Source organism: Agelaius phoeniceus, chromosome 14 (genome assembly GCF_051311805.1).
Source record: "Agelaius phoeniceus isolate bAgePho1 chromosome 14, bAgePho1.hap1, whole genome shotgun sequence".
Taxonomy (NCBI): Eukaryota; Metazoa; Chordata; class Aves; order Passeriformes; family Icteridae; genus Agelaius; species Agelaius phoeniceus.
Genome location: NC_135278.1, coordinates 13,433,200 through 13,449,268, shown reverse-complemented (window position 1 = coordinate 13,449,268; position 16,069 = coordinate 13,433,200). Strand labels below are relative to the sequence as shown.

General features: G+C 45.7%; 1 protein-coding gene across 19 annotated transcripts in view; it reads left to right on the top strand.

Annotated features, from left to right (window-relative positions):
* Window positions 1–16,069, top strand: part of MBNL3 (muscleblind like splicing regulator 3) — a 93,482-nt gene that overhangs the window by 23,532 nt on the left and 53,881 nt on the right. For 12 of the 19 annotated variants that reach the window (XR_013184298.1, XR_013184297.1, XR_008534986.2 and 9 more), the window contains exon 2: window positions 10,538–11,550. The exons of the other annotated variants lie outside the window; for them this stretch is intronic. Coding sequence is in view for 9 of the 12 variants with exons in the window: in XM_077186070.1 (XP_077042185.1) it covers window positions 11,377–11,550 (174 nt within the window). In the remaining 3 variants the exon portion in view is untranslated. The remainder of the gene's footprint in view (window positions 1–10,537; window positions 11,551–16,069) is intronic. 19 annotated transcript variants of the gene reach the window in all.

The window sequence follows — 16,069 nt, the reverse complement described above, 5'->3', positions numbered from 1 at the left end:
TACTCTGTTCTCTTATTCTGACCTCATTAGACTTTCCCAATAGAAAATTTCATTGAACTCCTCTATTAGTGGTGAAAACAAACAAGACCATTGGACTTCCTCTGGAAAAAATGCATCTATGTAACAGGGAATTGCAGGGAGCCAAATTTCCACTGCTGAGTTTGTGCTGTACACATATGTTCCCTCGTATGCGTTTAGTAAACAAAGTTGTCTTCACACTAAGAAGAATTTAAAACAATTTATCCTTTATATCTGATTTTCCCCCCATGTTGGAAAAAGATTGCTTCTGTAATATTATAAGGAGCAAAGTACTGTTAGCTGGGGATGCAAGAAAAGCCTCTTTTTTCCAGACCCTCTGAGCTAAATGTATTTTGAGGCTTATGTATGTGCGTGGACATAAGAATGATAGCCAGGTGATGGATTGCTAAGCCACATCATAAATTCAGTTTGTTGGACACCTCTGATTACCTCCTCTGCACTCTGCCCGTAATCATTCTCCTTCAAACATCCTTCTAATGTTCTTAACAGCAGCCAATTAAAGCAAAGACTTCGCTTGCCATCTATCCCCTCTTCCCTCTGCCATCACCCAAGTTCCTTCTCTTGGGTTGGGGGACAGAAGTGCCTTAATGGATAATGGTTCAGTGTGTGTGTGTTCAAGGTTTAATGGAATATATCCCTACTTGGGATTTTTTTGCCAACCTCTTTAAAATTCATCTTGGACAGACACCCATCTAGGCAGGGGTGGGTGCTTGTGTGTTTGCGTGTGGCTGGGAGCTGCAGACTGCTGGCAGGAAGAGTGGGGCACATGGAAGACACTGTTCATCTGTACATCTGCCCATCTTCTTGGGCTCCTGGTTTTGATTCAGCGGTTTCATGCTGATTCAGATGCTTTCTGAAGAAAAGCATGCCCACAGGCATTAAGGGGGAAATTGAAAATAATTCAGGTCACTAAGACTTCCAGGGGGAGAGGAGTTACAGGTTGTGGTGTTACAGATGCAGGAGGGTAATGAGATAATTGAAGATCTGAGGATTTCAGTTGGTGCCAATGACTCAGGCATGTAAGGGAAAACAAAGGATATTCAGTCCCTGAAAAGTTGATTCATCCACCTGGCAGTGAGATGAAGTGTAATGAATAACAGATTTTGGGGTGCATGGAAGGCAGGAGAGGCCAACACACCAACTCTGAATAGCTTGGGAAGTGCCTAAAGGGTGATTTTGACTTCCTCTTGCCTTTTTTAGGGCTTGGCTGTGCTTGCTTCTCTCTGCATGCACCCCTAAACCCTGTTTCCCACAGAGGCACTGGACAGAGAGTAGAGTGGGTGGTGCTTGGTGCCAAAGTATGCTGCCAGAACTAGCCCTTACACCTTTAGGTGCCTTTTGGTTTGGCTGCTGCCCTGTAAGTATGACAGCAGTGCCTCCCTTGCACACTGGGAGGGTGTTTGCTGCTGCGCAAGCAGGATTGGAATTGTTGGACGTGCCTTTCATCCTGTTGCAGCCTGCTGGATTAATGGGGCAGATCTCTGTGCATGTGAATGCTTTCTGCTCTCTCTCTCTCCTCTATCCTGCTTCATTCTGTAATGGCTGTGGGGTCTGAAACAGATCTGTTCATCTGGTGCTTGTGCAGCCTTTACCACAGCAGTTTCTTAATGGCTGATTGCAGTTCCTGTGTTCTATCTGCCAGACATCACTGAGAGGTGGGGAAGTAACAACCCCCCTTTGCAGAGGGATTAAGTGACTTGTCACTTGTGGCACCTGTGGCTGCAGCAGTGTTTGAGCCCCTGTTTCCAGGGTCCTAGTAGAGCATCTTTCTTGTCAAAATGATGACTACCTGTGCAATGATAATGCCTTTGAGGTTTGGGACTAGGCTGGTCTGGATTTTCACTGGTGTATGGAAGTGGAAAATATGCTCTCAGTTGCCCCTATGTTTGGTTTTCCTGCTTTCCTATATGTTCTAACTTCTTTATTTTAATTCTGAAAGAAAATACTGTAAATACATTGGATGCTTTTGTTACCAGCCTTTCAGTCTCCTTCTGCCATTGCATATTTGATTTGCAACCCGAGGATGCTGTTAGAGGTCTGAGTTGAGAAATAAGTCAAGGCTTTGCTTTTCTCAAGTCCTGAATTGTTTGAGAAATGTATTTTGAGTACCTTTGTGCTCATGTATTCCTTTCCATGTAGCCCATAAATGATAGGTGTTTTCCCTATTGTGCATGAGTCTCATTTTTAACACATCATGTAACTCAGATGGACTCGAATGTAGGAGCACAAAGACTTTGGAGGCCTGCCCTGTGCAAAGGGGAAAATTACTGTCTGGCCCAGAGCAGTGGCTTTGTGATGACTGCATTGTGTTCTGGTGTGCTGTGTTTGTACCAAACTGGTTTGCTGCCAAGTTACTTATGGCTTATCCAAGCGCTCAGTACAAAGAATGTTAAAAGAAAAACTTTTTTTGTTTTCTCTGAATTCTTCCAGCTGAGAAAGAATTCAAACCACAGTCCAAATGCTGTCTCCTCTTTCTGCAGGCCTGTGGTGACCAGGTAGGGCAGTTAACAGTGAAGTGCCTTCAGCTGTAGTGTTTGTGTAGGAGCATGGATGTACTTATAGAAGATATAATATGGGACCTGCAGGGAAAGTGCCTTTTTGTTGGAGAAAAACCTGTCTCTTTGAGCAGAAGGCTCTGTGATTGGGAAGTCTGGAGTGGGAATTTTCCAGGCACAAGTATGTGGGCCTGGGCAGAGGTACCTATGAAGCACCAGACCTGGGTTGGTGTCCTATATGTATAGAACTCATCTGATACCTCCTGAAAGTCCCAGGAGAAAGTGCTGCCTCTGCAGCACAGTAAATGGCTGAGCTGGGCTCCTGTTTCTGTTTTTCTCCTGCCTGACAGAGTATATTGCCTGTCTTGAGGGCTGGGATCATGCTTGGAGCTTAGGAGATACCTGTAGGTCGTTCCTGTCAGCAGAATCCTGGGAAGGGCAGTTGGGTAAAAGCATTCCCTCCCCTCAGCTGTCCCAAACACACGCAGACACTTACCTGATTGGCAAGGACCTTGGGAGTTTCTTGAACACTGAGTAGGATAATCAGATAGATTGTGGGATACATCTGCTTGATCCTATTTCTTACGATTACGTGGTGGGGAACAAGCCTTAATGAGCCTTGGCCTTTCCTGTCTCCTCTGCAAATTTGTTTGACTCAATTGAGCTCTCTTTGTGTGAGACAGCTCTCTTTGTGCTTGGATATGGAAGCATCCACCTCTGAAGCTGGCTGTGCTTTGAGACGGGGTTTGGATTAGCTGACCTCCAGAGATCCCTGCCAACAATTTTTTTTCCCTTTTCTTTTGTGTTTGCAGCTGGTGTAATTGTGGTCCTAACCCCTCCCAAGCGGTGCTGGCACTGGAGAGGATTTTAGCACTGTTTCACAGCAAGTGCAGTAGCTGCTTCTGCACTGCAGAGGAAATGCTCCTTTTGGGTCAGCCACCCGCTGTAAGGCAGGTCCCTGGCCCTCAGCACTGGGAAGTTGCCTCATGTAGGAGGCCAGAAGGGATTTGCCAGGCAGGTCCTAATAGAAGGGAGCATCCTTCTCCATGTGTCTCTTACTGGTGATGGCTTTAGTCAAGCAAAACTCCCACTTGGCTGCCTTTGATCAGCAGAGCATCCCCCAGATCCACAGGGGTGGGACGGCAGTGGGGTCACTATCAGTCCTAGTAGAGAGCTGGAGTAGGAAAGGGGTCTTGACCTCTAACTGGCTCCAAATAAGCTGATGGCAGAAAATCAAAAGCCCAAAAGAACAGAAATGTGCACGTGTGGTTATTCTAACAACAAATCTATTTAGTGAAAGAAGGGAAGTTCCCTTTGAAGCACTGCAATGCATGCTGCCCTGGAACACCCTATGGAAAGGTATTTGTTCTGCCAAGGCACGTGTGTGGGTCCAGCACAGCAGCTTCTGTGACTTTGTTCAAAGACAAACAAATAAACAAAAAAGCTCCTTAAACTGCAATGTTTTTGTAGTGCATTTTTGGCTTAGAAATCCCCAGCAGATAGTGAGAAATAACTCCCAGCCATTTGCCTGTGGAAGCATTTTGGAACTAATCCTGTAGGAGTGAAGGGGAGAGAAGTTCCCTGAACTTTGGTGGACAAGAACAGCTGAAAGTTCAGGAAGAAGGAAAACAGACTGAAGATTTCAGGCAGCTGAGGGAATAGGAGCACCATAGTGCACATTGAAGAATGGTAGATTTCAAAAACAAAAGGATTTTTTCCGTACTTCCTTAAACTCAGCATTAATTTTTCCTGTGATTGTTTGCTTCAGGGTGTAAGTGTGGAGAATTGCATGTACACAAGGGAGGATAAAGTTCCTTGCATTTGTACATTCTTTTTCTCTGCAGTGAAGGGCTTCCTTCCCTCATGCTACTTTATTTTGCATATTTTCCTTCCCTCCCCCCCTTGTTTTTTTTCAGTTGCTCACCTCTGCATGTAAGAGAGGTGCTGAGGTTGTGTCAAGGCAGCTAAGAGCAGTGAGAAGCACCCAGAGGCCAGTGATGCATGGTCCATTTTCCCAAGGACAGTGGCACTGCTGGCCCTGCAGAGCCCCACAGCCATCTCCCAGGGTGCCATAAACCCAGGAGTTCAGCAGGGCTGGCAAGCCTCTGAAGAGATGGGGTGCAGTTTGTACAGCCTTCCCCACTGAAGGGCAGGAGGATGTTCCTTGTGCTGCTCTGTCCAGAGAGGTCACAACCAGTGATGGCCACTCTCCGAAGTTGCCCTAAGCCAGCAGAATGAGAGTGTGGGGAAAGAAGGACAAGTGTTAGTGGTTCCTTCAGCACAGGTTTGTGTGGTACCTGCATGCCCAAACATCCACCCTGTCACTTCTGTAGTGAGTTTATGTCCTGAAAATGAGGCTTTTCCATTGCAGCAGCATTGGGGGGTTGTTTTGCTTGTGTGGGTTTATTATTTCTGTCTGGGTTCTGCCATCCTGTTCTGAACAGACGGCGCTTGGAGCTGAGTTGACTTTTTGGCACGCGTTGTGACCCCTGGTGATTCACGGCCCCCAACATCTGTGATTAGACCTTGAACAGAAACTTTTCATGCATGCCCATGGTAGAGGAAACTTGCTCTTTTTCTGAGTAACTGGTAGAAGAACAAAAGAAGGTTTATTTTCTTTTAGCCGTAAAGGTCTACCTTAAATTAAGTAAACTGTTCCCTGAGGGAGAAAGTGTCCAGGTACAGAATGTTCACAAAGGAAATATTCAAAGTGTCTGCTGTGTCCCTGAAGTGTTTGTTTTAAAGTATGAGGGCTAGAGCAAAAAATAGAAGATTATTTTCTAATTTGAAAGCAAAAATACCTCTTGCAGGTGACAGAAAATAAATTGACCTTCTTTGGTCCTGACACTGCAGCCTATTAAGTGCACAAGCACTGAGGAGTCCTGGAGAAGCTGCCATTGCTGGGATGGCTCCAGTGCCAGCATGCAGCCCCGCTGTGTGCAAACTGTCACTGTTCCACCTGCAAAGGAGTCGTGTCTGTGGGAATCTGAGCACTGCTGTGCTCTAAGTGAGGTAGGGTAAGAGCACTGCCATTGGTTCAGCAATGGAGGATCCACACCTGGACTTTATGGGGGTTATTTTTGTGCTTTCTTTGGCTGTCGTGAAGCAGCACTTCTGCATCAGTCCCAGGTAAAGCCTTGTGATCCAATGGTGATAGCACCTACCTTGTCATGGGCTTTTCTGAGGCCCAAAATGAACTTCTCTAATGTCAGCCAACTCAACTAATGTCACTGTGTTCCTGGCTTGGTAGACCCTAGATGAAAAATTTTAAACTTTTTTGTTTCATCTCCTCACTGACTTGGAAATGTGCATTATCTTAACTCATGCCTCACTGCCAATAAATGTAACAGTAGAACACTATTCAGTAAAACCTTGCCTTTGAGTATAACTTTTTGGTTCCTTTGATAAGCAAGGATATAGTTTCATGTGTTTTTTTACTACTTGCTATGAAAGTGGAAGAGAAAGGGAGGCTGTTGGATGGGTTGTGGTATTCTCCACAGAGTTTTCTTTCTCTTTCAGAACAAAACAGTTCAGTGTGCTATTTTCATTGCTCCCATTTCTCTTTGCCTTGCAGTGTTTCTAGGAACACTGTGTTTATTTGGAAGATTGTTTGATAATGGAAACATCTCACTGCTGTTTGGGTGAGGAGTTCCCTGTTCTGGTTTATCAAGGATGTTGTGGTAGGCACACCAAGCTCTTCTATACTCATTAAGGTGCAATAAAAAGCCCAAGTTACAGAATCATCTCAAAGGTGCAAAGACTGATGAGTGAGTGTGGCATTTGTACTGCCAGCTGATTTTAGTGCTTTGAGGAAAACCCATAGACTAAAGTCTTTTTTGGGCTCTGACAGTATCTAGATGCTCAGTGAACATTATTAGCAATATTTAGTTTTGGAATTGGTATAAAATTGGACATCTTGATTTTGCAAGCACAATTTCTCTATTGCTGTGCCTTGAGGAGATCCATCCATCCATCCATGATGGATCTGAGCCTTCATTCACTATAACTTTCAAAACTAGGTGAAGCACACTGCAGGCTGGCAGCATAGGGCTGAGCTTGGGCTCAGGAGAGCCAGTCCTCAGTTCCAGGGTCACATGCTGGTGGTTTGAGTGGAAGAGCAGCATGGACAGCATCACATATGATAAAAAACGGGCACGGCTGGAACTTAACCTTGGGAAAGCTCCAGTGTGTCTGCAGTATCCCTGTTCCTCTTCAGGCAAAGGGAATAGCTGCTGTTCTTACTCACTGGACTGTGAGTTAGGGCAACAGCACTTCTGTTTCCCAACTGAGCAGTTGTGACCCAGAAATCCTTGAAAAACAGTAAATGAGGAACCCACCTTGGCACTTCTACTGAGTCATTTTTTTCTTAAAAAAAAAAAAAAAGGAGAAAAAAGAAAAAAAAATCTCTTTTAAATAGCATCATTTACACTTGGGAGCTGCTGGAATCTGTCCTGTCACATAAATTACCATTTCTGAACTTGGCTGTCAGGAAGTGTCCTCACAAGTTGACATCCATGGGGGCTGTCAGTGGAAGGGGATCAGTTTCGTGGCAAGCAGGAGGAATTCAAGCGTCAAGTGCAATAGGCTCGTCCTCGTGTTACCTCAGGCAGCCAGGGCATCTTGGTCCCGCCAGAGGCGAGCCCTGCTGTGACCTCTGCTCCTCAGACTGCCCTTGTTCCCCTGCACTTTGGTGTCTGTAAGGCTGGGGCTGACATCTGGAGCAAGCCCCATCCTCCTGCAGCTCAGGCAATTAGAGCCTGGCCCAGCAAGTGGCCCTGGAGCAGAGGCTTCAGGGATATTGTAGTTTCTTTACAGGGATAAAGGCCACAGGCTTTTCTCTCTGCTCTGCTGCTTTCTCCAGCTTTGATGCGGATGCCGTTGAAATGAGATTGGCTCATCTGGTAGTGGAGGAGCTGAGCCCTGCCAGACAGATCTGGCTTGCTGGGAAGGGTTCAAAAGGCAGCACCTACCCTTTGTTGTATTTCCTGCATGCTAACGAAGCCCCTAATTTCTGAAGCTACTTTTTAATCCTCGTAGGTTGTATGTTGGTTTTGGCATGCATGCTTTTTTTTTTTTAAATTCCTCTTATTTGACATATACAGGAGAAAGGGAATAAAATGCGAGCTACCCCACACCCTCCCTCCCCAAAAAAGAGTAATACAAGGGAATTGTAAGGGTGCATTCTGGTGAGAACAGTTGTTTGCTGCCAGGAGCTGGAACCTGGAGAGCTGGAGCTGTGTGCTGTCAGTGGCAGGTTCCTGGTGAGGTGTGCTGTCCTTGGGCTGTGCGTGGGAGCCTCGCTGCAGCAGTGTGCAGCGCTCACTGTGATGTCAGCCCTGCATGCACGCGTTTCCAGCCTTCCCCGTGACCACATGGAGAGGGATTTGCAGCAATCCAAACACTGACAGAACTGTATTTGTTGACTTGCAGAAAAGCCTAACTCGTGCTCCTCTGGGCTGTGGTCATGTAAGCCGAAGCACAATGACTGCTGCCTGTGCTTGCTGGCCTCCCAGTCCTGATAAACCTGTGAAGCAGATTCATTTATTTAGGCCCTGATTCAGCAAAGCACTTAAGTACATGCTTCAGATTTTCTTTTCAGAAAGACTGTTGGCATGCTCAGAGTTAAGCATGTGCTTAACTGCTCTCCTGAGTGCCCGGCAAACAAGTGATGGGGCAGTGTGTGTGCTCCTGCAGTGCTCTGCCAGGTGCCTTGCAGGCTGCAGAACTGCGGTATGAAAAATATATTCATTAATTTGGATCCCTCCAGTACAGGAGCTCTAGTGCCAGGGTCTGAGATGAGTCAATCCTTCTGCAGGGAGGTGGGGTTGTTTCCACGGCACAGAAAATTTCTTGTCTCTTGAATGTTGCACAGATGAGTGTGCCCTTCTGCAGGGTGTGGTGCAGGGGCAATTTCCATCAGTTGGTTTGTTTCTTCCCCCAGGAGTTGTAAAGAAAAATATCCACTGTGTTACATGTGTCTGAATGTTTTGATATTTGTAGTTTAATGTTTTGTAGAATTCATTTGATTTAGCTTTCATTAACATGATGTCCTTCATTTTGAGGACTGAGCAGTTTAGTGCAGCCATGTACCTGTGGGCAGTGTGTGATCCTGAGCTGCATGGCTTGAGAGAAAGATCAACATTTGGTTTGTTACATTGGGATTTCCTGAGGTTCAGGGGCTGGGAAGGGCAAATGTTACTACACTCTTTGGACATCTTGATGTTTGGTGTAACTGTGTGTTAAGTCAGACCCATCATATTCTATCCCCAGCATTGAGACCCTCACTTCCCTTAGGAGTCTGAAGCTGTGGAATAGGCACTTAATCCACAAGATGGTTGTATTTCAGTCTTCTCGGAAGAACTTCTGAGAGTGCATTCTTTCTAATCCCCACCCATATCTGACCTGTTCTAGCTCGTTCTTAAGAGCTGCACCCAGCTAGTCCTTAGCTCCCTGCAGAAGGTTTCTGCCCATCTTTTCCTTTCTTTTGCTTTCTGAGCTCATATGAACAGGGAGCCCACGTATCAGTGAATGGGATTCCTGTATAAATTTGCCCTGTTTGCAAAATTGGAATTGATTTAGAGCAGCTCTTCTTTACAAAACCCAAAAAACACAAGCATGGTTAGGTGTGCCTTTTTTCCTTCTCTTTGAAGTTTAAAACACGCTTAGCAAATATGACGTTTGCAGTCTCTGTTCCCCACCTGATGTGCAAAAATGCAAAGGTCCTTCCAGAAGCATGGGTCGGACCAAGCTTTGTGATGATGCCTCAAGCTGGATTGCAGGGATCTGGGCAGGTTTTGTTATCAACTTGAGTCTAATTAAGCCTAGAAAGTACTTGCAGTGTAGGTTTAACGAGTGTTGTTTTCTCTAAATTGAAATAATTCGATCTGTGAATCAAACAGCCTCTGTGCCCCACCCCCTGCTGCTGATGACAGCCTCTTCCCACACTTCTTCCTTGGTAGCATTGTTTCCATTGTTTCCAGCTCCAGTAGGTTTCAGTTACTGATCAGTGTAATTGCAATAACACACCAATAATGAAAGAGGAATTTAAGCTTCCTTTTTTTGTAGTTGAAGGCTCTTCTCCTACGAAAGCTTGAAATCTTAATAGCAGTCACACAGGCAACATCCCGCGCCTGTCAAATGTTTGCAAAAGTGGACGCTCGTACTTTAGGAAGATAAAGGGCTGGATTTTGGGAACTTGGAAACAGCCCAGTCCTATCAGGCGGCAATGGTACAGCTAATATTAGAATGGGAGACTCTAGAGACAGCTTAACATTTTAGTGGATGCCAAGGAAGCCTTCAACTGGAATGCATTGAAAGTTGTTTGTTGTATAACACGAGTTGCTGGAGTCAGAGTAATTCGAGTTGCCTTTGGTCTGGTGGAAAACTACAGCTGTGAGCAATGAGTTAATTTTTTCCGTGTGTGTGTGTGTGTGTGGCTTAGGTTTCCCTGTCGGGTTTGCTCTTAGTTTTGTAGGCTCTGAATCCATGGAGGAGCGGCTGCGAGCCAGCCGTTTGTCTCCAGAGCCATCGCAGGAGCAGCCCCGCGCTGGGCATGCTTTGATGGAACACCTTGGAAGGGCTGATCAGGAGCCCGGCATGTAACACAGCCACCGGCTGCTCTTCCTGCCTCAACATTTCCTATAGAAAAGGGGTGGGCTAGTTAATGTTAATTTAAAAATAATATTGTAGAGCAGAGTATCCCCCGGTATTCCGGGAGGGCTCGTGAAGCGCAGCCCCCGCCGCTGTGGAGTCGGGGCTGGCCCTGAGGGTCCCGGGGCTGCGGCGCCCACCGCGGCGCTATGAAACGGGCTCCGCTATTGGTCTGCTGCCCGCGGGTGCCGCTGTAACGGCGAGCGCCATTGGCCGGCGCCACCTCCCATGCGCAGCGCGGCGCGGGCAGTGCCCCCGTGCCCGCAATGGCCGCCGGCGCCGCCCCGCGCCCGCCCGCCCGCCCGAGCGGGGCCGCAGGCTCCTGGCTGATTCTATTTCTCTTTTTCCTGCAGGTTGCTGAAAAGTGCCTTTCCTGAAGCCACCGCTGCTTGGATTTCTGTCTAGGGCTGCCTCTCTCTGCCCCTCGCCCCCCTCTCTGTTTAATTCGGCGTTGCTTGCAGTCCGTGCCCTGACGGCGGCGGCTCCTCCAGCCTTGCCCTTTTTTTTTTTTTTTTTTTTTTGGCTCCCCATTTACACGCAGTTTGCTCAGCCATTTTATTTTTTTTCCTTCCCCCGACTATGTAGCAAATATTTAAGAGAAAAGAAAGAGGAAAAAAAATCAGACATCCTTTTGCCTGTTTTGATGCTCGTGAACCATAATTTTTAGAAGCAAGAAATAGAAGGAAAAAAAAAAAAACAAAAACCCGAAGTTTTCTCCCCAAGGACCGAGACCATTCCACAAACTGAAGTGCTGCCAGCAGCATATGCTTTTTGCAAGAATAATTGAAACCATTAACTGGAGAGCACAGAATTCTTTTGAAAGTCTGCCAGTTATTTGCAAGTAACTTTGGCAGTGGCACAAAATATAACACTTGTATTTTAACTTCTACAATTGCACTTTTAGGAGCTGGCCTCTAATTTGATTTTCAGTTCTTCTGATAAGATTTCTATTTTATGATTGGCTTTATGTTTAATTCTTGTTTAAAGAAACACGATTTGACTTAAATGAAAACCTAAGTGCTGATGAATAGGAGTTTTACCAAAGCAACAAGTTAGTTATTTCTTCACGTTTAACTTGAATTCACTTTTTTACCCTTTTTTTTAAAAAAAAAAGAAGAAAAAAGAAGATCAGCAGTAAACATTACCCTGAGGAAGGGTGCGATTGCTTGCATTTTAATTTTTGTTTTTTAATATGGCTGTAAACGTGTCCCTGGTTCGTGATACAAAATGGCTGACGTTAGAAGTGTGTCGAGAGTTTCAGAGAGGGACTTGTTCTCGGTCTGATGCAGAGTGCAAGTTCGCCCATCCGTCACGGAGTTGCCATGTGGAAAATGGTCGAGTTATTGCCTGCTTTGACTCCCTAAAGGTGAGGACTGTAACGCGTGCATTGCCTAAGCTGCCTTGTTTTTCTTTCCCTTCCCAGTGGCTCAGGCAGGGGTGTGGGATGTGCAGAACAGCTGTTTGTTGCTCTGTGTCTGCAGGGAGGATGCTGCTCCTGAAATCTAGGCTGAGTCTGACTTGAGGTGCCATTGCCTGTAGTGCCAGGCATTGCAGGGAGAGAGGATTTTATCCAGGGTATTTTTCAGTGGTAGCTCAGGTCTAATATAGCTGTCCCTGAAACAGAGAACGCAGGTTGTGGGCAGCAAATGGAATAAGACGAGTGGAGAGAACTGAAATCCAGTTTTGAGTGTCCAGATCACGTCAGCTGTGCATTTGGTGCAGGGATCTGAAATGTGTTTTTAATGAGCAAAAATGAAAACAGCATTTTAAGATAATGAATCAGCTTTACATGTATTTCCTGGAGACAGAGTTGCAAATGCACTTGAAGGTTGTCCTGTAGATGAGGACCAGCCAAAATATTTGGAGAACAACATTTCCAGAAATGGTCATTGGGGAAGTGCTTTCTGCTTGGGACACACAAACTCAGTGGCTCTGCCAGGCCTGTTGGAGCTATGGCTGAGCCTTGAGGTTGGTGCTTGTCCTTGCAGAGTTGAATTTGGAGGCAGTAAATAGCTCTTGGTGGCTTGTCCCTGCTGGAGTTCCAGAGGTGACTTTCAAAAATACCAAAGACCTGGACTGTGAGTCAGGGAGAGGAGTGGAGGGGCTCACAGGAGGGGGATGTGGGCATCTCTTTCTGGCCTTACTTCACCATGGTTCTTGGGAAAGGAAGATCCACTTTTTTTTTTTTTTTTTTTATTTCCCAAATGTATGACTCCTCAAAAGTATTTTTTACTCTGAGACCATATGGATAACTGTTAGCAGATGAGAATTCTTGACATTGTGTTTAATGTTTTGACCAAAGTAATCAACCTGTTAAAATTTCTAGAAAGAGTCTGGAAGATTTTATAATCTTATAAGTTTTCTCTAGAACTTCAACTATTGCTTGAAAAGATTTTTGTTTATTTTTATGAGCATAATGAGTAACAGAACTGGTAGTTATATATGCAGGGGTTCAGACCAGGACTGGATCTGACTAACACTGGTTTACCCATTTTGTTCCTGTTAGTGGCTTCTTCATGTTTTCGTTTCTGTTCTCTTTTTCCAAGAAGCTCAAGTTTTCTGTTTGCATTTGTTTTTCTCTTTTTAATCTGATTATGTGAAATGGCTCTTTGGTTATACAGTGACTTTCAAATGTTCATTTACATTGCTGGTTTGCTGACAGTGGGAGACAAATTTTTTTTTTTTTTTGAAGGGGGAAAAAATCTTGTTCTTTATGCCATTGAAACTTTTGAATTGTAGCCAGTGGCAGTGCAGGTAATTTTAATGAAGAGATTAATATGTTAATATTTTACAGAGTATATTTGTGAATGGAAAGGAGGGCTGTCACACTGTGGAGGGTAGTTTTGTGCCCCTTGCTGGTGTTTGCAGCATCCTGGGCAGGTGTCCCAGTGCAGCCACCCAGCTTGGCTGGGCTCTGAGCTGTGCTGTCACCCCATGTGTGACACTTGCCCATGGGTGCTGTTGGCAGTGCAGTTCCTGCAGCACACCCAGCTGTGCCAGCCCCTCTCTGCCCAGCTGGGGCTGGGACCATGTGCAGGACCGAGTCCATGGGCAGCTGGGCTTCAAATCCTACCCACTGGTATGAGCAAACACTTCTCCCTCTTCAGCAGTGGGGATGGGATGGGGAACACCATGTTAAGAAAACAACAACAGCAAAACCCAGGGGAAGGAGTAGGGTGTGATCTTCTACAGCTCAGAATGTTTCCTGTGGAACTGGCTGTTAAATGACGTTTTGGTTGCAGTTTCCTCATGACACAATAGCAGATGCCCAGTATGTGCTGGTTAAGTGGCCTGAATTTTCCAGAGAACAGGTTTTTTGGACTTGGGAGAGCCTCATGGAGGGCTGACAGCTCTGTCTTTGGGAAGTACTTGAGCAGAGGTCCAAATGTGCAGAGCACTTGGCCAAAGGTGATGGGGCTGTTTCTGCACCCCTCTTTGCAGACAAGAAAATGGGTCTTGGAGCACTTCCTTCAGCCCCACGGACCCAGCAGCTCTCAGGACAGAGCCCTGTTTCCCTGTGCCACGGAGGGCTGGGTCCCCATGCTGCAGCCTGAGTGTGTGCATGTCTAATGCCAGGCATTTCCCAGTGGAAATAACCCCCCTGGGGGCCAAACCCTCAAACAATGGTCACTCTGTTCCTGGGCCAGAGCCGGGCTTGCAAAGCACTGTTTGCAGTTGTCTTGAGGGTCATGGCTATAAGGGTGGCCACCCCTACAGGTAACACCAGAGAGGTGTTACATTCTCAGACCATTTAAGAGGCTTTTTGTGCCCATCCTGAGGATGTCTTTGTGCCCAACAGCTGTGGAACACCGGCCCTCTCTCCTGTGGAGGGCTCAATAGCTGCTTAGTGCTCTCTTGTCTTTCACACCCTGCATTAGCAGAACATCTGTGTTGCTTTATGGGAGGCAGGATATAGGATGCTTGTGGCTAATAAGTTTTCCCGTTGTCTTGCAGCCGCCCAGGGCTTTGTTCAGACGTTGCTTATCTGCATCCATTGTGTGCTGCTGTTGCTTGTTTTTTTTCTCTCACAAACCTCTTAAGCTTGAACAATGCCTTCATACAGGAATTTCTGATAACCCAGCAAACAATGGTTTCACCTCACTGGTCAGGTCATGTGCAGCATCCAGAGCTTACTGAATTGCCCTTTTTCCCCCTTTTCCTTAATCTCCTATAGCAGTTCCATGCCTGTTGCAGTGGAAAAAGCGGTGATGCTTCCAGAAGCAGTCAGACTGCCTCAGTGTGGGTTGTTTCACGGGTAACTAACTGTGTGCTACCTGTAATCTTGTGAAGAACACACAGGACTCACTGGATTAATGGGGGCCCTCACTGATGCTCAGGTGGGGGTCACCAGAACATGCTCTGCAGGAACGTTGTGTGTGTGCAATGCTTTGGTTGTGAAATATCTGGTCTTGATTTGGTTGAGAGTGCAAGGCTGATCTTGCTGTCCTGAGCTGTATTTCTTTGAAGGGGGAGTTTGCACATTTGTAGGCAGCAGAAGGAACCTTTCTCAAGCAGATTGATACAAAACTTAAAAATAGTTCCTTGCAAGAAGCTGCTATTTGTATCAGATGCCAAGAGAGCTCTCACTCTACTCATGCATCCCTCCTTGTTATTCTGGAAGCAGTGTTCTCTGAATTAATTTGTGTGAATGGCAGGAGAGTCTGCACTGCTTGATTGCAGGGCAGTCCAAAGGCCCAAGAGCTGGCTGTGCTGGCCCACCCTGCTTCCAGAAGTGACCACGGGGGCTGCTGGTCAGTGCCCAGTGCTCTCTGCCCAGGTCCTGTGGCACCTCAGAGATGTTCTGAGCAAAGGAGAGGAATGTCATGTCATCCCTGTGAACTGGGGTGGCCTCTGGGATTGTTCATTGCCTCTCTCCCTGGCTCAGTGTGCACCATCCATGCAGAGGCAGTGCTCTTTGTAAGGACTGGGACATGCTTTGCTGGCTCAAGGCAGTTCCTACAAAGGTTTGTTTTGGCACTTTGGTAGGCTGCTCATCTAGTCATTAACTTTCCTATTCAGGCTGGATCAGGAGGGCAGGAGATGAGCTTGTCTGACTCTTAGTTCCTGGCCAGCAAGTCATTGGTTGTGTTTCCAGTTTCTGATGTTGTCAGGAAGGAAAAAAAAAAATCATCTTTGGTCATTAATGGAGCAGAGAGCTGAGAGATGGGATATTAGGAGATGGTGACATGTTATATAAAAATGTGTAGGTAATGCACATCAGGTGTTCACAGAGGCTTTGATTTATACTGCTCACAGTTTGGATATCTGCACTGAGGACTTGAGGTTTAAAAAAATTTACAAATGCAGCTTTGTGAGGTGTGGGCTGGGACTTTTTGCTGTTTAGGGGTTTTTGAATTTTCTTTTTGAATATTAATGTGAATTGAAGCTTCAGGGAGCACTTTGAGACGGAAAATAGTGGGGTGAAAAATTTCAGTAATATGAATTTCGACTTTGGGAGGTCTAATGTGGAAAACACTGTTAAACTATTGCATGTTTCAAAGCAGTACTCTATAAAAAAAAAGGTGAAAAGTTTTCTGTGAACAGGAATAAAGAGAAGTTAAAAGTAGTTTTGTCTAAATTGTCTATTTTCTAAAAGAAGTGTTATTCTCTGGTAATAATATTCAAAATCCCAAGGCAGTCTGAAAAGTTCACACTGCTTGGGCAATGGATGTACTATATGATCTTGAAACTGATGCACCTGAGGCTGTTCCTCACAGTTTTCATGCTAATTTGTACCTGGTTTATGCTGACTTGACTAGAATTATTTCTGACTTACTGGTTGGCAATCAAATCTATTTTTTTTAATTTAAATAAACTCCAAATTAAGAAACAACTAAAAACACCCACTAAACTTAGCATATGGTTACGCTTTTAGAGAGGAAGAA